The sequence below is a fragment of the Colletotrichum tamarilloi genome (genome assembly GCF_030869305.1).
Source record: "Colletotrichum tamarilloi strain Tom-12 chromosome Unknown Scaffold_17.1, whole genome shotgun sequence".
NCBI classification, from domain to species: domain Eukaryota; kingdom Fungi; phylum Ascomycota; class Sordariomycetes; order Glomerellales; family Glomerellaceae; genus Colletotrichum; species Colletotrichum tamarilloi.
Genome location: NW_026849400.1, coordinates 613,480 through 629,380, shown reverse-complemented (window position 1 = coordinate 629,380; position 15,901 = coordinate 613,480). Strand labels below are relative to the sequence as shown.

Below are 15,901 nucleotides of genomic sequence, written 5' to 3'. Positions count from 1 at the left end.
ACCTCCTTCTCATCCGTATGGCAATTGAGACTCAGACAATGTCTCGTGGTTGATGTGCCTGTGAGGTTCTCGGATTGAGTGTCGAAACAAACGTCATCACTAAGAACCAGTGTCGTGGCTTCTACGACCTTCTACCCCTCCAGATGAGGCTGAGGCTAGGAAGTGAAGATAAATCTTACTTCGCATACTGTCATCCTGTTTCGAATGCCTCAATCACCTCATCCACGATCCCTGGTTTTGATGGTGCTTTCACTCGCAGATGGTCCAGATGAGGGCGTCAATTCTAGCCTCAGCCCATCTTGTGATGTGTGTCTCTCAATGTGCTTTTTTTCAATCGAATGTTGGGATATCCAAAACGATGCCGATTGTTTCTACATCTTTCTCAGTAAAGATGGGTCTGTACACGGCATCCAGAAGTTCCTCCTACAGCTACTCGCATGTAATTACTCCTCAAGTCACATCGCGCTCCCAAAATGAGACAATCCAGTTAAAATTCATCATCGATCATCAACGTACCAAAACTCCATCCAACTAATGCAAATGCTTCAAACGATACCCTGGGATGCATTTCAACAATGCAGACGCCTCCTGGCCATGACCCAAAGCCTGCTTCCTAAACGACGAACGCAATGCAACAAGAAAGCCAGGTCCACCGCCTCGCGCGTCAGGGACTCAATTGAACTCGGAAAACAACCCGCTCAACCCATCCTCCTTGCCGCGATCCCACTCGCGCTTCTCCCCGGCCTTGGCCCACCGCACATCCCGCTCGTCCTTCTGCTCGTCAGCCGTACCGCCCTCCCTCCACTTCTTCAGCATCACATCGGTGTACCCGGCCGCCCGCATCCGCTCCTCCTGGTTCTGCCGCCACTTCTGCCTGTCCCTGAATGCCTCCACGGCGTCATCCCAATTCTCTCCCGGGTGTTTGTCGTCGTCGGCCATCTCCACGTCCGTTTTGGGATTGTAGTCTGCTTCAAAGCGCTTGTCGATACCCGAGGCCCCCATGGCGGTGCCCCGGCCGCGCGAACGGACTTGCTGCGGTGGTTCCGGCCCAATGAATTCGTCCAACGGATCCGAGTCTGACGTTGTCGTCTGGGGCTCCTGCTCGTGCACCCGCCCTCCATCGCGGCGACGGCTACTGCCCTTGATCGAGAATCCTGACTGTGGCCTCTCCCGGCTCCGGTCTCTGCGTGACCGATGACTCTTCGACATTAGATCCTGTCCTTCTTCGTCTCGTCTCCTTTCCCTATCATTTCGCCGGGACTTTGACGCAGTCTCCCTATCCTCGATTGGCGACCGATGGCGGTGCCTCCTGTGCTTTTCGTCGGGTGAGCGTGACCTCCGCCGATCGCTCTTATGTCGTCGACGGTCGTCCCGCTCCGAATCCGATTCGTCCCTTCTACTCCGGCGGTGTTTCCTATCGCTCTCGCGTTCTGGAGATTCGCTCCTGCGTTCTTTGTGATGTGCCCTCCGCGGTGGCGAGCCTTCCTTTTTGTGCGACTTCTCTTTCGACGTTCCCGATCGACTGAGCCTGGCTATGTCCTTGCGGTCTCCTAAGATGGATAGGATATCTCCCATCTGTCTCTTTCGAATATCCTGTGGGCCTGCCTTTCTCCGCTTCTCCTTCTCCTCGGCATGTTCCAGATCCTTCAAGCGCGCGCGAGACTCTGCGGCCTCTTTGGCTAGGAGATTCTTGTTGTGCGTATTCGTATCCTTGATAATGTGGCGCAGGAAACGAGTGTTTGGTTTAGGCATATTTGCCGGTCTAAAGGGAGGATCCAATTAGATGGTGACGTGAGGGACCCGGGAGAGTCGTGGGACGTACTTCTTGTCTGCCCTGCCCGCGACTGCCTCTTTGGCGAGCAAATCGGCGACGTAGTCGTCCGTGATCATGTCGTGGCTTGACATTGTGAGGCTTTGGTACCCAAATCTTAGATCCAAAAGGTGATGAGATGACCACGCGCCTTCCGATCACTTTTGATCAGGCTGATGGCTGCGGCATCCGGCCGCTAAGGTAGCTGGGGTATGTGCCTCTTTTTGTCGCGAATAGAAGAGAAGCGCGGGGGTTCTAGAAGTGCCGGTCTCGGATCGATGAAAGAATTCGAAAGTGACAGCGACAGGGCTCTTCAATGAGGCTGTTGAATGAAGCGATAGAGAGGGACAGCGGGGGTTCGCTTAGTTGAGAGATGTCGTTGTCGCAAACTGCGGCGTTTGGAGGATTGATCGACGACAGCAGCAAAGGCTGCCAGAGTCACATCGACAAGGGACTTGGCGCGCAGTGGGACGAGCCTGCGCCATGCCTGCCGTTTTCCGCACGGCCAAGTAGCTTATCAGCAGATAATAGTGAGTCGGAGATGGCGATAAGATAAAGATGTGACCTTACCCAATCTAGACCCAAGTAAACAAACGTCACAAAGGTGAAGCGCCCACCTTACCATTAGTTACCTTAATGACAGACCTTGAACGCTTGAGGGCAAAGAATTAACAACCGCGACAGGATCTTCCCCGCCGACATCATCTCCGACGCGCCAACGACGAAACTTGAATCGACAGCGCGCCTACTGGGGCCAAGATATACGACAACAACACAGCTAATCGGCCTTCCAAACAATGGACGCGGGAAAGGCGGCCCAAGTGCTGCGCAAAATCGAAGACCTTAATGAGAACCATGAAATCTCAATCATCCGACTCAGCGAACCCATCTCCAGCGCCGTCGCGCAAGAATCACGACAACGGACGTCAGACGCATCCAACGCATCCCAAGATGCCGCGACACCAGCTAGCCTAGAGGCCGACCTCGAGCACTACAAGGAGCTCTTCGCCAAGCTGCGGTTCTCCTACGTCGAGCAAGTCACGAAAGAAAAGTTCATACGCGCCATCGTTGGCGATCCGCCCGTCATCGTCACGCCGCAGGAGAATCTGGAGCTGGAGAAGGCGAACCTCGAGGCTAAGGCGCAACTCAAGGCTCTCAAGGTGGAGGTCGCAGACATGGTGACGGAGCTGGAGAGGAAGGGCAAGGAGCTGGCGAAGCGGTACGACAACGTGTCGCTGGACACAACGAAGCTGAGGGAGCTGCCCGACAAAATTTCCGAGTTGGAGGAGCAGGTGGCGGAGCTCAAAGAGTCGCAAGCACCGGGACAGAGCCCGATGATGAACCTGCCTCTCGCGAGGACCCTCGAACTGGTGGACGAGAAGAAGAGGCAGCAGCAGCAGTTGGATCGCGAGCTGGAGCAGTTGCAGGCCAAGGTGCCGCGCAAGAGAAAGGAGTTGGAAAGGCTGCAGGCTGAGTTGATGCCCTTGGAGGCCAAGAGGCAGAACAGCACGGCAGCTGCCAAGGAGGCGCGAAGGCGGAAGGATAGAGCCGGTGGTGATGCAGACGACCTCGAGGAGCGGGGCCGCTGGTTGAGAGCCAGCGAGGCGGCGCTCAAGCAGATGTTGGATATCCAGGGCTGAGAGGGGGTTGGTACAACGGGCGGATGGCAAGACGGTGGACGACGTGATGATTTTGTATACCCGCACACAGCAGGCCCGGTCATGGGTTAGGAAACGGCGTTCCCAGGCGTTTGGAGATGACATGAATTCACGGACTCGCTTCTACTGATACACGGTTGCTCGATTTAATGGCGCCAAGTAATGCCATCACTTAATGGTGAAACTCGGCTGCATCTCTTGCCTGCCTCTCATCCTCATCGCTTCCCTGAGTGCCATTTGCCGTATTATATAGTCGCTGACACACGACACGAGAAGCATCCGCTGCAGTCTCAAAAAGACATAATAGCCTCAAATGGGGCTGTCCAGGGGTTTGTCACCAGCAAAAAAAAGGATGGATTGGCGGCTGGAAAACAAAACCCACCAAAATTTGAAGACAGGGATGCTGCGGCGGTGCACAGGCAGGTCGAGTCCCTTTGGCTGGCCGGGGAAGGTGTTGATTGGACGAAGATCGAACCCTCGGTCACGTGTAGTGCCATCCACGAATTTTCAGAGTGGCCGAATGGGTAGGCCCCACCAAGCCCAATCCTCTCGCTTAGGTCACGCACCACGAAATTTGACAATCGAGCGTCTTTCTCGATTGATTCCTCCGCGAACCAACTAACCGACCAGCAACCACCGAACACCATCGTCGACCACCGAATACCGCCAAGATGAGTACGTTTTAGCCGCCGCCGTCGTCGCCATCGTCTTCGCGACGAAAGGCTGACCATTTTACGCCGTTCCGATGGACTGACCGATGTTTTTTTTCTTGTATAGCGAAGGGTACCTCCTCGTTTGGTAAGAGACACAACAAGACGCACACCTTGTGCCGTCGTTGCGGTAAGTGGCATCTACATGGGAGAGAGTCGAGTTCTGGTCTACTAGGACGCGACTACTTCCAAAATTCGAGATTCGATGCGGATTCAAGAGACTGATCAATGTTCGTGTGTTTTCAGGTCGCCGATCGCTTCACATCCAGAAGCACACCTGCTCTTCCTGCGGTTACCCCTCGGCCAAGACCCGCAAGTGTACGTTTTATCCTCCCGAACGACGAACCCAATCCGAGTCCCCAGACATAATCAACATACCAATCCCCTGAGATGATCTCAATTCCACGCCACATCTTCTACGTCAACCCAAACCCAGCAACCACACAAGAACCATGAACCGAGAAAGATGAAGACGAGTTACTGACGTAGGATGCGATTTACAGACAACTGGTCCGAGAAGGCCAAGCGGAGAAAGACCGTCGGCACCGGCCGCATGCGCTACATGAAGGACGTCTCCCGCCGCTTCAAGAACGGCTTCCAGTCCGGTGTCCCCAAGGGTTCCGCCGGCCCCACCGCGCAGGAGTCGTGAGCGATGATTGGAATGTGATTCGGGTCGACATGGGGAGGTATCTGTGCAATCGAGGGCATTCGGGCGATGGGGGAATGAAAAATTGAGATCGAGGCGGGGGGCCAGGGAAGGCGTGGCAACGCCGCCGGAGTCTTGTCTTCTCGGGAAACGATATCACGAAAAGAAAACAACGGAAAAATCAGCTCCTTGCTTTCTTCTGCTTTCTTCCCTCCCCCTCTGTCTCTCTCACCCCTCCCCTCGTTTTTTGACTCGGAAGCAAAGCCAATATCAAAAAAAGAGTCAAAACAAAACCAAAGCATTTGGCCAAAAATCGAAACGGGTGTTTTTACGTCTTATGTTATCTCGCGCGCGGGCTCTTCAAGGGGATAAACTCACTTTTTTTACACAAGGGAAAAACGGATCCTGAGGGAAAAGAGAAATGACTTTGCTTGTCTTGTTCACTCACTGATCCCACGCGTAACTGGATAATGGTGAATGTTCGATTCATGGGGGATTTCAGAGACGAAACATCGTACTTTGGCGTGACAGATTGGATATCCCCTCATCGTGAGATAATTGCTTGCATTCGAGGGGTATGTCATATCCCGATTCCAAACCCCTAGCAACCCCTCCAAGCGCTCTTCGAAGGATGAACAGCCTGACCGCAACACGATGGGTGGTGACATTCAACTTCAACCCCTCCTACACTTCATCACTGTCCCCTCCCAAACACCTTGACGCTCCCATCCCCACCAACAAAGTACAACAGTTCCGTCTCCTCGACCGCCCTGTCCTCTTCGCCGCCCCCTCCAGCTGTGACCCTCAACACCCCGCTGACGTCGCTCGCGTTGCCTGTGTCAAGCAGCCTCAGACCAATTACCGTCTCTGCGGCATGCGCCAGCCCGATAACGAGACTCGCGTGCTCCTTCTCCAGCGTCGTGGTCTGCGCCGCGATGAGGGGCTCGTCTGCGGCAACGGTGATGATGGAGGCGTGTACTTTCTGGATGATGTGTCAGTGAAGGACCCTTACTTGATTTGATAATGATAAAAAAAAGGTGGGAAGGATATCTCATCGTTGATGCAAAATAACTTGCACACAAAAGTTGCAAACGATACCTTCAGGGAGAGAAGAAAACGAGCCAGAAACTAGGTTAGTAAGCGTACGTACTTCTTGCACACCAAGCAACATATCCCTCAACGCAAGACCCGTGAGATCCTCGCCAGACGCAGCGAGCAAAAGGTCCGGCTGGTCCACAATCAGAACCGTCTTCGCATCCGCCGCGGACACATCGGCTACCGCGCCGTCGAGCTCGCGCTGGACATCAGCCAGCCTTGCCCCGCGGATGCTCCTCCGACCCTTGGGTGTCGGCGGCGGCGGCGCCTGGTGAGGGGAGGAAAACAGCCCACTCAGCCCGTCCACGAAGACGAATTTGCCGCTTCTTCCCAGTCCTTCTAGATCGAGGCCCTGTGGTGCATGATTAGCATTTTTTTCCAATTACATTCCAATCGTGTTGGGTGCAGGCAAGAAAAACGAGTGGTGAAGTGAAAAAAATCATTGAAAATCTCATCGAATGGAGGGGTTGAAATTTCCAGTGAGGGGCATTTCACGTCAAGTAGCAAGCAAACATACCAATCTCCCAGCGCCTTCCTTCCAAAACGCAAAATCTCTCAGGAAGCTCACAAGAACGACGCGGACGTCCTCGCTCTGCGATGCAGAGGCGGCCCCTTCCTCGGCAGCGGCGTTGACTTTCCTGAGGTACGTGTACAGGTACCGCAGGACGAGCCAGTTGGTGCTGGCGCCGAGGACGCTGGTGAGGAGGATCTGAGCGTACTCGGACGGGAGGGCGAGGTAGCTCTCCAGCAGGTGCGGTATCCTCGTCGCCATTTTTTAATTTGTGTATGCTCTTATGTGTAAATGTTGTATGAGAGACGGATGCTTGGTTGTTATGTTCATGTAAGTGAGGGCCTCACTCAAAGTCAGTAGAGTCATTGTGCTATTTTCCGCTGCGTCTGGGTGTGGTGGGGCTCCTTTGGCAGTGTCGAGATTGGTTAGCACTGTGTTGGACTGGACCTCTTAGCAAAGCTGACTCTAAATGAAGGTCGTCCTGTCGCCGTCATGAGCCTCGCATTTTGATCAACTACATGTTGATTGGTGTTAGAGACATGTTCAATTCTATTTGTCTTGGTTCAAGATTGGTGCGCTCCAAATGAGTTTTCAGAATGCTCGGGAATCAATTTATAGAATCAAGCTTAGTCCATATGAAACTACTTTTCGAGCTCATCATTGTTCTATAGTTAGTCTTACGGAGGCTGTTTCATGAACACAAAAGGCACCTTCACCTTGGATGGGTAGGTACTAGGTGAGGTGTGCAGTACTATCTACCAGTGTATCATTCATCGAATCCTTGGTCATGACGTGTCAGTCCCTAAAACTAGGTAGCCAAAGTGAGTGAACACATCGCCAACATAGCAAAAGCAAAACATTCCGAAACCGAGAATCGAACTCGGGGCTATGCCTAACCACTCATTGAGATGAGAGGGCATCATGTTGGCCACTACACCATATCGGATTGGATAAAAGTTCCCTACGGCAAAGGAGAGTAAGAATGGTGGGCGACGTGACTGGTGGGATGCTAGGTGGATCTGGAAACACCTTTCGTGGACTTCGACGCCATCTGAAGCACATTGGAACAAAGTTCAATGTCGTGGAGGTTTTTAGATCCCAGTTCATTTTGCTGCTTATGGGTCATATACGTTCAGCATCAGGAAACCCAAGATGTGTCAATATTGTTTGTGAGGTTAGACGGTTGAAGCGGAAAAGCTCACCTACAAGGTTTCCCGAACAACTACAGAAACACATCAAAGCCGATGATTATCAGTGACCATGCCTTTTATACTTTATTATGAAAGGAAACACTTGGAATCACTCAATACCTTCCAAGGCAGTCTTTTCCATACGTGCAGCCCATCCCCTCAAGTAGAACGGGGAGCAATTCCAGCAGAGACTCTGGGTCCTAGGAGACTTGGAACTTCCCTTCACCGGATTGAAGAGTCTTCTCACTCCAGTTGATTACCAACGCACCTCGAAGCTTCAACAAGCAATGAGGGGCATTCACATATCAGATATACCTTGCTACATCACTGAAGTAAATCAAAGTGGAAAGGCAGGGCCTGTTCGCATTCGGTTGGATCTATACATACGCCACGAGGCTACGATTGGCAGAGTGACCCCTAAAGAGCGGAGCCCAACTGACCTCTGTCGTGCGTACCCTCGTTTCCAAGCAGGGAGGTTATAGTTTATCAAACACACTCTGAGATCATAGTTCGAACACAACATAACACTGATGAGTCTTCTGCCCTATCATAGTTTGCTCCAATACCTATAACTAGACGCTCCACCCGGAAGATAATTACTCATGAGACTCAGGATCAGAAGCACGAGCTTGACGGCTCAGCGCGTCGCGTTCTCTCTGGAAAGCCTCAGGCATCCTGACCTTGGCTTTCAACTGCGCCGCCGACATTGGGCGTCTCCGGGATCCTCTCAATGAGCTTGGCTGCACACTTGACTCTCTCTGAGGATCCTCGTCCTTGCCATGAATCCATGTGATTTCCTCTGACACTGCTTCCGCGCTAGATTTCAATGACATTCGGGGGCTCGGAGCCTCAGTGGATGAACTTGCGCGAGTGACCAACTCTTCCTAAGAGCCATCACCCTTGTGTTCCTGGCTGGCCTCCTCTGCTTCAGCTACTTCCGCATCTGCTTCCAGAGACACTGAGGGGCTCTGGGTCTCAGTCAACGAGCTTGGTTGCGCGACTGAATCTCCTCGAGGATCCTCGCCCTCGTGTCCTTGGCCGACTTTGTCCGCCTTCAATCCTTCCTTCCAGGCTGCCATCAAAGATTGTATGAAGGCAATGCCTGCGGTCTCTGTGTAAGTGATTCGTAGGGCGGCGGCCGACGAGCTCAGTCCTGTGATGGTATCTCTCTCCGCCGCTGTCTTCTCTGCGGCAGCCTTCTTCGCAGCTCTCCTCTCCTTCGCCTTCGACCTCCTCGCTCTCTTCTTCTCCTTCTCCATCTCTCTCTTCTTCTTGATTCTTGCCTTCTTTCTAGCGATTTCTCTCTCCCGCTTCAGCCATTCTCTTGAGTACAACAGATTGCAGGAGTACCTATCGGAGTCATGTTCTCCGAAGCGTTCAAGCAGCCAATTTTCGAAGTGCTCATCTCCTTTGCCATTTTCCCAATCGAGAGGCCACCAGCCACCAAAACTATGAAATCGGTCAAGATCGAAGCATTTGGTAGGATGCGGAGGGTGAGGAAACCGCGACCATCTGTCGACGGGATCCCTGAGTTTGAAATCGATCGAACAGATATCGTAGGAGATGAGACAGACTCTTTGCGTCTCAAGGAGGGTTGATTTGTTCCGCATGGAGATGAGTACGTTCTCTGGCTCAACGTAGTCATGCCAGACCCCTTTGTATATCTGTTTGATGGTTCCCTCGATAAGTTGAGCTAGAATGTCCAAGCGTTTCTCAAGGTCAAAATGAATCGAATCAGGGCCGTTCGGGACCAAGTAAGTTCGTTGTGTGGGGGGGATTAGGACGTCATCGTCGTCGTGGCGGCATATAGCTTGAATGCTGCTTCCCTCGATGTACTCCAGGAGTACAAGGCCAACATGTCGCGTCTTTCCCTCGCAGTCTGGAGAGTAGCTCGTAAGACAGGTCGTCCAACAGCCGTAGTACTGAGGGGCGAGATGCGGATAGCCAGTCAGGTCCTTCTCGTGCAGTTCCTTGTACGCGCCAGCCTCGCGACTCAGTCTCATGTCGGCTCTGGATGTATCTTTCCAAAAGGGCAGATCCTCGGGGAATGAAGTGCTATAGAACAAGGGGTCAAAGATCTTGGCGACTGCGAGTTCTTCCTTGTCGGGGAGAGGAAACTTGGGATCGCATCTGGGCATGTGAAGGATCTTGACCAAGACCACTTGGTTGCCGCGACCGTGACCGCCAGAAAGGACCCTTACAACCTCGATGCGCAAGCTGTTGTCTGGATTGTCGTGCTGGTCTGTATTGAGAAGATAAGGCTGGTTCTCGTCGTCGAAACACCGAGCCGTTTTGGACATTCCGGCCTCTCGCTCCGACAGGATACTCTTTTCTCTAAGACCCTCTGGAAATTTGTACATGTTATGACCATACGGGTCTGGCGGCGAGTGAGGAAACAGGGTAAGCTGCGTCGTTGCCTGATATTGCGCGATGGGCACACTGCGACTAGCGTCGGAAGAGGCCATGATGTGCGATGAACGACGCCTTGTGTAAATGTGCGTGCCTAGAGAAGTGATAATGTCAGCTGAGAATTTGAAGATGCTAGGTGGAGAATCAAGAGTGGCCTGCGAAGAGGATATGCAGAAAGTAAAGTGGGCGATTACCAGTTATTTACCTCATGCGACAGACACTGACTTTATAATGGCAAGTCCAAGCCGAGTCGGAGGGCGGTAGAGGGAGAAAGGTGCGACTCAGCGGATCAGAACAATGTTTATCAACGCTGAGTGATGACCTTGAAGGGTGGAAAATATGGGTGCTGGTTGGTGTCCTCGGAAGATGGAAGAAAAAAGAGGTGTATCGACTAGGAACCTTGGAAGGTGGAAGAAAAGTATGGCTGCTTGCCTGAAAAGCTTAAGTCGAGGGCGGTCGAGATTACCGGAGCTGGCTAAAGAGCACGTGATAAAGAAATCAGAATTCTCTGACCTTTCGACAGCTATGGAATATACCAAGGACGCATGATCAAAAGGTGAAGGTGAAGTCCATGACGGCGGCAGACGGATCTGTACAAACATTGACCTTTAAACACCTCGAGGCGAGGGCGTATCTTGATACTAAACAAACCACCCGGGCCTCTCTACCCCCCTTCCCCAAAGCCAGCAGAGACGGGAGAAGTACATTGCCCTATTGATAATCTTCATCAGCACGAATTCAGCCACAAGGGCGCTTCAGTCGATTATCAACTTAAAGTACTTCGCACTAGTCTTTCCCCAAGCGCTGATCACGAGACAGCCATGACGCCCCCGCTCATGGATATAGAAACGAGCGAAACCATCGCTCAAAAGCATAGCATATTCCGGCTTAGACCACCTTTCCCTTCGTAACCTGACCAACAGACCTCCCTCGGAACTTGAATACCAGACGGCTTTCCAGCTAAAAGCATGAACAATGCTCAACCGCTCCGTCCATCTCCCCTGAAATTATCCATCTATAATACTGTCAGCATACTTGGACCATGCCCATTGATAACGGAGTGGGATAATTTACCAATATGCTCGATTCCTCTCAAGAGGGTGCCCAGAAAGTTGGGGGCAAATCCCTCCGGCTTCTCGCTGATAGCGACTCGCATGACTCCCGGCGGAGCATCGAACCGAGCCATCACCGACGGGTCTCTAGAAAGTTCTGGGAACTCGAATAAGACCTGATAGTGGTCATTGCCAAAAAGGACAATGTCCAATTCTGTCACAGTCCTTCCCTGTGCGACACTTACAAAAGCAAACAGCAAGTTGGGAGTTCCTGTCCAAAGATACACCCCTTGGTAGACCACTCAAGCAGTCAAAAGATACAATAAAGTAGGAGATTCCATCGAAATAAACTTAATATTGAAACTACAAGCCCAACTACGTGTTCCATATGCTTTTCTTCTCAAATCTCCTGATGTGTGGTATCCTTAGTTCTCAGTTGCAGCAGCAGACCTAATAAGTAACGAGGGTATTAGAGTATGACTTCTACTTCAAAAATATTACGACAGACAAGGGGCGGTAAATAGGACGCTCAAAGAGTGGTAGAGGGTTGAGAAACAGTACCTGTCCGCCACGACCAGACTTGGAATTGCTGCAGCACTTTAGCGCGGAGCAGCTCTCGCCCTTGTCGCCGCCCTTGGAACACGTTCCCGCCTTTGCGCATTGGCGGGTCTCGAGGAGGGAGGGGAGGTTGACAGAGTCGAGATTGCTTGGGACGGCGACGGCGAGGGTAGCGAAGAGAGCCACGAGGACTGACGAGGCGCGCATCTTGGTTGTGGAAGGTGTCGTACGGGGTTTGTTTTGTTTATGGGTTTGTGAGTTTGATAGACTACGTTAGGATTGATGAAGACGGCGTGATTATGTAGTTTGATTATGTTGTGTAGAGGTGATGCTGGAAGTTGATAGCTGGGAGGATGAAATTCGAGGGATTCACGGCGAGTTATATATCACTCTGCCTCGATCCACCACCCACGCGTGGTTTGCGATCGACTCGCATCGTCTCATGGGAGGCACCCACGCACCCAACCCCGGACGGGTGAGAACGTTTGACAATTCTTAGGCGAGAACCGAATCCAGACTGCTGGGTGAACCAGTCCCGCTCGTTTGGGGCCCGTCTGGTCTGGTCTGATGTCGTGCTGGCTTACCGTCTGGGAGGGAAGCCCGGAGTACTGGGGTTGTCTGTATGCGTTGGATGGGATGTATTCAACAACGAGTCGGTAGATCACCATTCTACCCCTTGTTCGAGATGAACCGCGCATGAAGGAAGCTCGACCTGTTTGCAAGGCATCACGAGTGCCACGAGTCAATATTACCACCTTCTGAAGGGTACCTTGGAGAGGAGCTTCGCAAAGTCTCCGGGCGTTTTGGTATCTGGGTATCCTGCTCGTCTCATGAGGCAGGCGAGGCCCGTCCCAAGATTTAGGTGAAGTGAGTTGATTGACATGACTTGGCGCGCGCGTAGGTCTCGTTTCAAGGCATCCTAGAAGATCAGGGTTCGAGTCAAGATGCCGCGTGGTAGGCCTCGTTCCTGACGCATGGGAAACCAGACGCCTTGCACGCACGCCCAAAGAGAGGAGGAAAAACTTGTAATGAAGAAAACAGCAGGGGCTGGGATGGTAATTCTCTTATTTTAGTATCATTGAGTCGTCTGATAGTTGTGTTGCCTTTTTCCGACGGAGTTTTTCTTGTGACTGACTGGTCTGATGTTTTGGCATTTAGACTTTGAACGTCAAAACGTGTACGCTTCGTCAGCCTCCAGCTCTCACTTGCCTGTGTATTCTTGGTCCATCGTTCTGATCGGACAACGCTGTCGTAGGCATGCATATACCATCGTCTGCGAATCCGGATTTCGCGTGTACGGGGGAGATGGACCTGTTCGAGATCTTCCCACGGATACCTCGACCGCACTACGCCCTTGGCGAAGATCATAAAAAAAATGATGGATGTTCTTGATACTACATCGCACCCATTCTCGTCGGTTTAACAAAGAGACGCGGGATGAACGTAGATGCTGTCGATCAATGAGGGTGGCGTTCTCTCAGGCTCTCCCGTGGCCATTGCCGCATCAGGTAGTCGCTACTCACAAACGGCGCGTCTTACTGGTTCGATGAGAGTTCCGCGCGACAGGGGTCTGCTCACCCCCACCGAACGAGGAACGCCAACGATGGATTCAGAAAAAGACCATATCCACAGACTTTTCCGTCTGTGCCCATGTCTGACGGGGACACTAGAACATTGTTCCGATTCTGTATCCGTAGATCTCAAAGATGGGAGGATTCCCTAGAAACCACCGCCGGATGACTACGTGCCTCAGCTCTCTGACAAAGTCCGAAGGTCGCCTGGGGGAGGGAGACCCGCTATTTACGGCATTGCCCGTTTCTGGAATGAGTCTCTCGTCTCGGGTTGCCCTGCATCAGCCGGATTTACACCGCCGAGGGGGGGAGGCATACTTTGAGTTGAGATGGGATTAGATGGGTTGTGTTCATGCACGATCAGGGTATCTTCCCCCCCCTTCCCTCTATTTTTTCGTCCGGAGTCTCCCTTCTTCCGAGGCCTATCATCAGAGGCTCTCCTGCCTCAAGTCTACGTAACTTTGTAGTGTCGCAATGACTGCTTCGCTTGCGGTTGGCGTTCTTGATCTTGAGAAGAAACATGATCACAAGAGGAGAGCCTTCCGGTCATTGATTCAGGCTTGTTGCAGGCGAGGTAATGAAACCCCCTCAGTCGATAGCACGAGTTAAACAAATGCAAGTGAGCTCAAGTGACACCACAACATGGAGTGACTCGTCTAGATCAAGGTAGTGGAAATCGCCCTGTCATCTGTATCCTATGAACTTTCGATGGCACGCAACTCAATACCAGATAATTGAGCTTTGTACCCGGCCGAAAGACTTGCCCTGCTGACGTATACACGTGAGGAGCAAACTTTTTTCACATCTCGTCATTGGAGCTGAATCTGGTATATAAACTTCCATGTCTTGATATACAAAGCCATACGACAAAACATGATCCCTCCACCGTATACGCCGCGCCCAAGCAAAATGGTATTTTGGTTCTCATCGTCCGTTCCAAGCATCCTTCACATACTCAATTACACCTATTAAGGCCACCAACAAACAGAAGCTTTGCGATACAAGCTATCCCAGCTGTCTGTATCAGACAAAGACACACTCAAAAGTACCCGTGCTTTGGGATGGCAACAAAGATGGCGGTGAGGACACCGCCAACGAGAACGGCACAGAGCATTGCCTGAAGGAAGATGGTGTCCTGGATGGTGCGTAGAGCAGGCTCCTCAATCCACACCTCGCGGTCGAAGATCTTGCGGACAATGTTGCGCTTCTCATACTTGATGACCCAAGGCTCCGACTCGTAGCTGTTGTTAGATCCAAACGTGTCGAAGGAAGTCTTGCGGTCGTCATTCTCCTCGTCCACGAAGAGCTCCCAGGGACGAACATGACGATGGTGCATACCGTGGAGGACAACACACATGCCCTTGTAGGCTGCGACCAAGGTGGAAATGCCCAAAACCCATCCAATGGCAGCCAGTGCTCGCCATCCGCGGCCCGCACGGCTGAGAGTAATCAAGATGGCGACGATAAAGGCGATAGCAATGAGACCAACGCCGAGAGCCCGGGCGAAGAAGACGCGAGCGGGGTTACCGTTGCAGATGGACCAACGAATGAAGTTGGGGTGAGCTTGCTGGCGGAGAGAGTTCTCAATTACTTTGATGGCCAAGCGACAGGCCGTAGGATGGGTAGTGTACGCAAGGGCGTGAAGAGTGGCGTCACGTTCCTTGGCCGAGAGGTTGAGCTGTCGCGGCGCACCCTCCATAATGTACGTGGCGATAACACGATCAATCTCTTCACGGAATGGTTGTATGGTGACTAGATCCAGTCAGCAAATACCTTGAAGCCCTCGAGTCTGACAACTTACAAGGCTGCTTGGCACCCACGGCCGCGAATGCATCACTAGCCTGAGAGCGGTACGAATCGGCATTCGACACGCCTTGAGACCCCGTGTAGACTGAGCCTTCGTAGTCGTTTGGGGTGCGTGGAGGGGTGTGGAAAGGGTTGTTGGGATCTTGCACGATGCCGCTCGTGGCACCCTTCTTCTCGAAATCGGTTCCCTTGAATATCTCTTGGCCGGGCTTCTTGCGCATCTTCTGTGACTTTTCCTTGTTCATGCGTTGAAGCAGATCAGTCTCCATGGTTCCGGTCCACTCGGGAGCGAGAGACATGTCAGACGTCTTTGCTTCCCCAAAACGCTTCTGGAAGTCCCGGTGCCAGAGGAAGAATTGAAGGTTTTCCGCCGCATGCTCAATATAGATCAGGTAGTTCATGAAGTCACGCACGGTACAAGGCTATCAAGTCAATACTTTGGACAGTATCAAAGTCATGAGAGGCAACCTACAGGACATGTGCCACCGTTGATAATCTTGTCAAAAGTGAGCGACTCCGGGATGCCCTGCAGTTTTCCAGAATTGCCGGAGCGCAAGGATGAGGAGGTGTTGCTCTGCTTTTCATTGCCACTGTCAGATACATCTGAAGTGCTCCCGCGAGCTGAGCTGGTGTTGCTGACGTATACCGGTCGGCGGTAGGTGAGAGGTAGAAGACCCATAGTTGGATATTTGATAGAAGTGACACGAAATGTCGCAGTCTGGTTGGTAGTAGGTGGAGAAGCGAATGAAATAGGTGGTCTTAGGTTCTAGGGTGTAGGACAGTGAGTGTGAGTGAATGTCCAGAAACCTTTGATCGAAAGAGACCGCCTTTAACTTGTAGTATCCAGGTCCAGGAATGACGTTCCACGGGTAAGACCGGACAAAG

General features: G+C 52.2%; 7 protein-coding genes across 7 annotated transcripts; 2 read left to right on the top strand and 5 right to left on the bottom strand.

Annotated features, from left to right (window-relative positions):
* Positions 1–672: 672 nt before the first annotated feature.
* On the bottom strand, positions 673–1,905 carry CTAM01_06374 (pre-mRNA-splicing factor 38B; the record flags this gene model as incomplete). Its single annotated transcript, XM_060522401.1, has 2 exons — positions 673–1,762; positions 1,823–1,905. The coding sequence occupies 2 exons, from the start codon at positions 1,903–1,905 to the stop codon at positions 673–675; spliced, it is 1,173 nt and encodes a 390-aa protein (XP_060383129.1).
* A 702-nt stretch (positions 1,906–2,607) lies between these two features.
* CTAM01_06373 (uncharacterized protein) lies at positions 2,608–3,450 on the top strand (the record flags this gene model as incomplete). Its single annotated transcript, XM_060522400.1, has 1 exon — positions 2,608–3,450. The coding sequence occupies one exon, from the start codon at positions 2,608–2,610 to the stop codon at positions 3,448–3,450; it is 843 nt and encodes a 280-aa protein (XP_060383128.1).
* A 689-nt stretch (positions 3,451–4,139) lies between these two features.
* Positions 4,140–4,827, top strand: CTAM01_06372 (60S ribosomal protein L37; the record flags this gene model as incomplete). Its single annotated transcript, XM_060522399.1, has 4 exons — positions 4,140–4,143; positions 4,246–4,308; positions 4,425–4,496; positions 4,682–4,827. The coding sequence occupies 4 exons, from the start codon at positions 4,140–4,142 to the stop codon at positions 4,825–4,827; spliced, it is 285 nt and encodes a 94-aa protein (XP_060383127.1).
* Positions 4,828–5,518: 691 nt separating this feature from the next.
* On the bottom strand, positions 5,519–6,691 carry CTAM01_06371 (uncharacterized protein; the record flags this gene model as incomplete). Its single annotated transcript, XM_060522398.1, has 3 exons — positions 5,519–5,806; positions 5,975–6,271; positions 6,437–6,691. The coding sequence occupies 3 exons, from the start codon at positions 6,689–6,691 to the stop codon at positions 5,519–5,521; spliced, it is 840 nt and encodes a 279-aa protein (XP_060383126.1).
* Positions 6,692–8,504: 1,813 nt separating this feature from the next.
* Positions 8,505–10,085, bottom strand: CTAM01_06370 (uncharacterized protein; the record flags this gene model as incomplete). The annotated part of the gene is made up of 1 exon (XM_060522397.1): positions 8,505–10,085. One exon carries the CDS (start codon positions 10,083–10,085, stop codon positions 8,505–8,507), a length of 1,581 nt encoding a protein of 526 aa, XP_060383125.1.
* Positions 10,086–11,506: 1,421 nt separating this feature from the next.
* On the bottom strand, positions 11,507–11,846 carry CTAM01_06369 (uncharacterized protein; the record flags this gene model as incomplete). Its single annotated transcript, XM_060522396.1, has 2 exons — positions 11,507–11,531; positions 11,590–11,846. 2 exons carry the CDS (start codon positions 11,844–11,846, stop codon positions 11,507–11,509), a joined length of 282 nt encoding a protein of 93 aa, XP_060383124.1.
* Positions 11,847–14,249: 2,403 nt separating this feature from the next.
* On the bottom strand, positions 14,250–15,695 carry CTAM01_06368 (uncharacterized protein; the record flags this gene model as incomplete). The annotated part of the gene is made up of 3 exons (XM_060522395.1): positions 14,250–14,962; positions 15,012–15,438; positions 15,489–15,695. 3 exons carry the CDS (start codon positions 15,693–15,695, stop codon positions 14,250–14,252), a joined length of 1,347 nt encoding a protein of 448 aa, XP_060383123.1.
* Between the last annotated feature and the right edge of the window lie 206 nt (positions 15,696–15,901).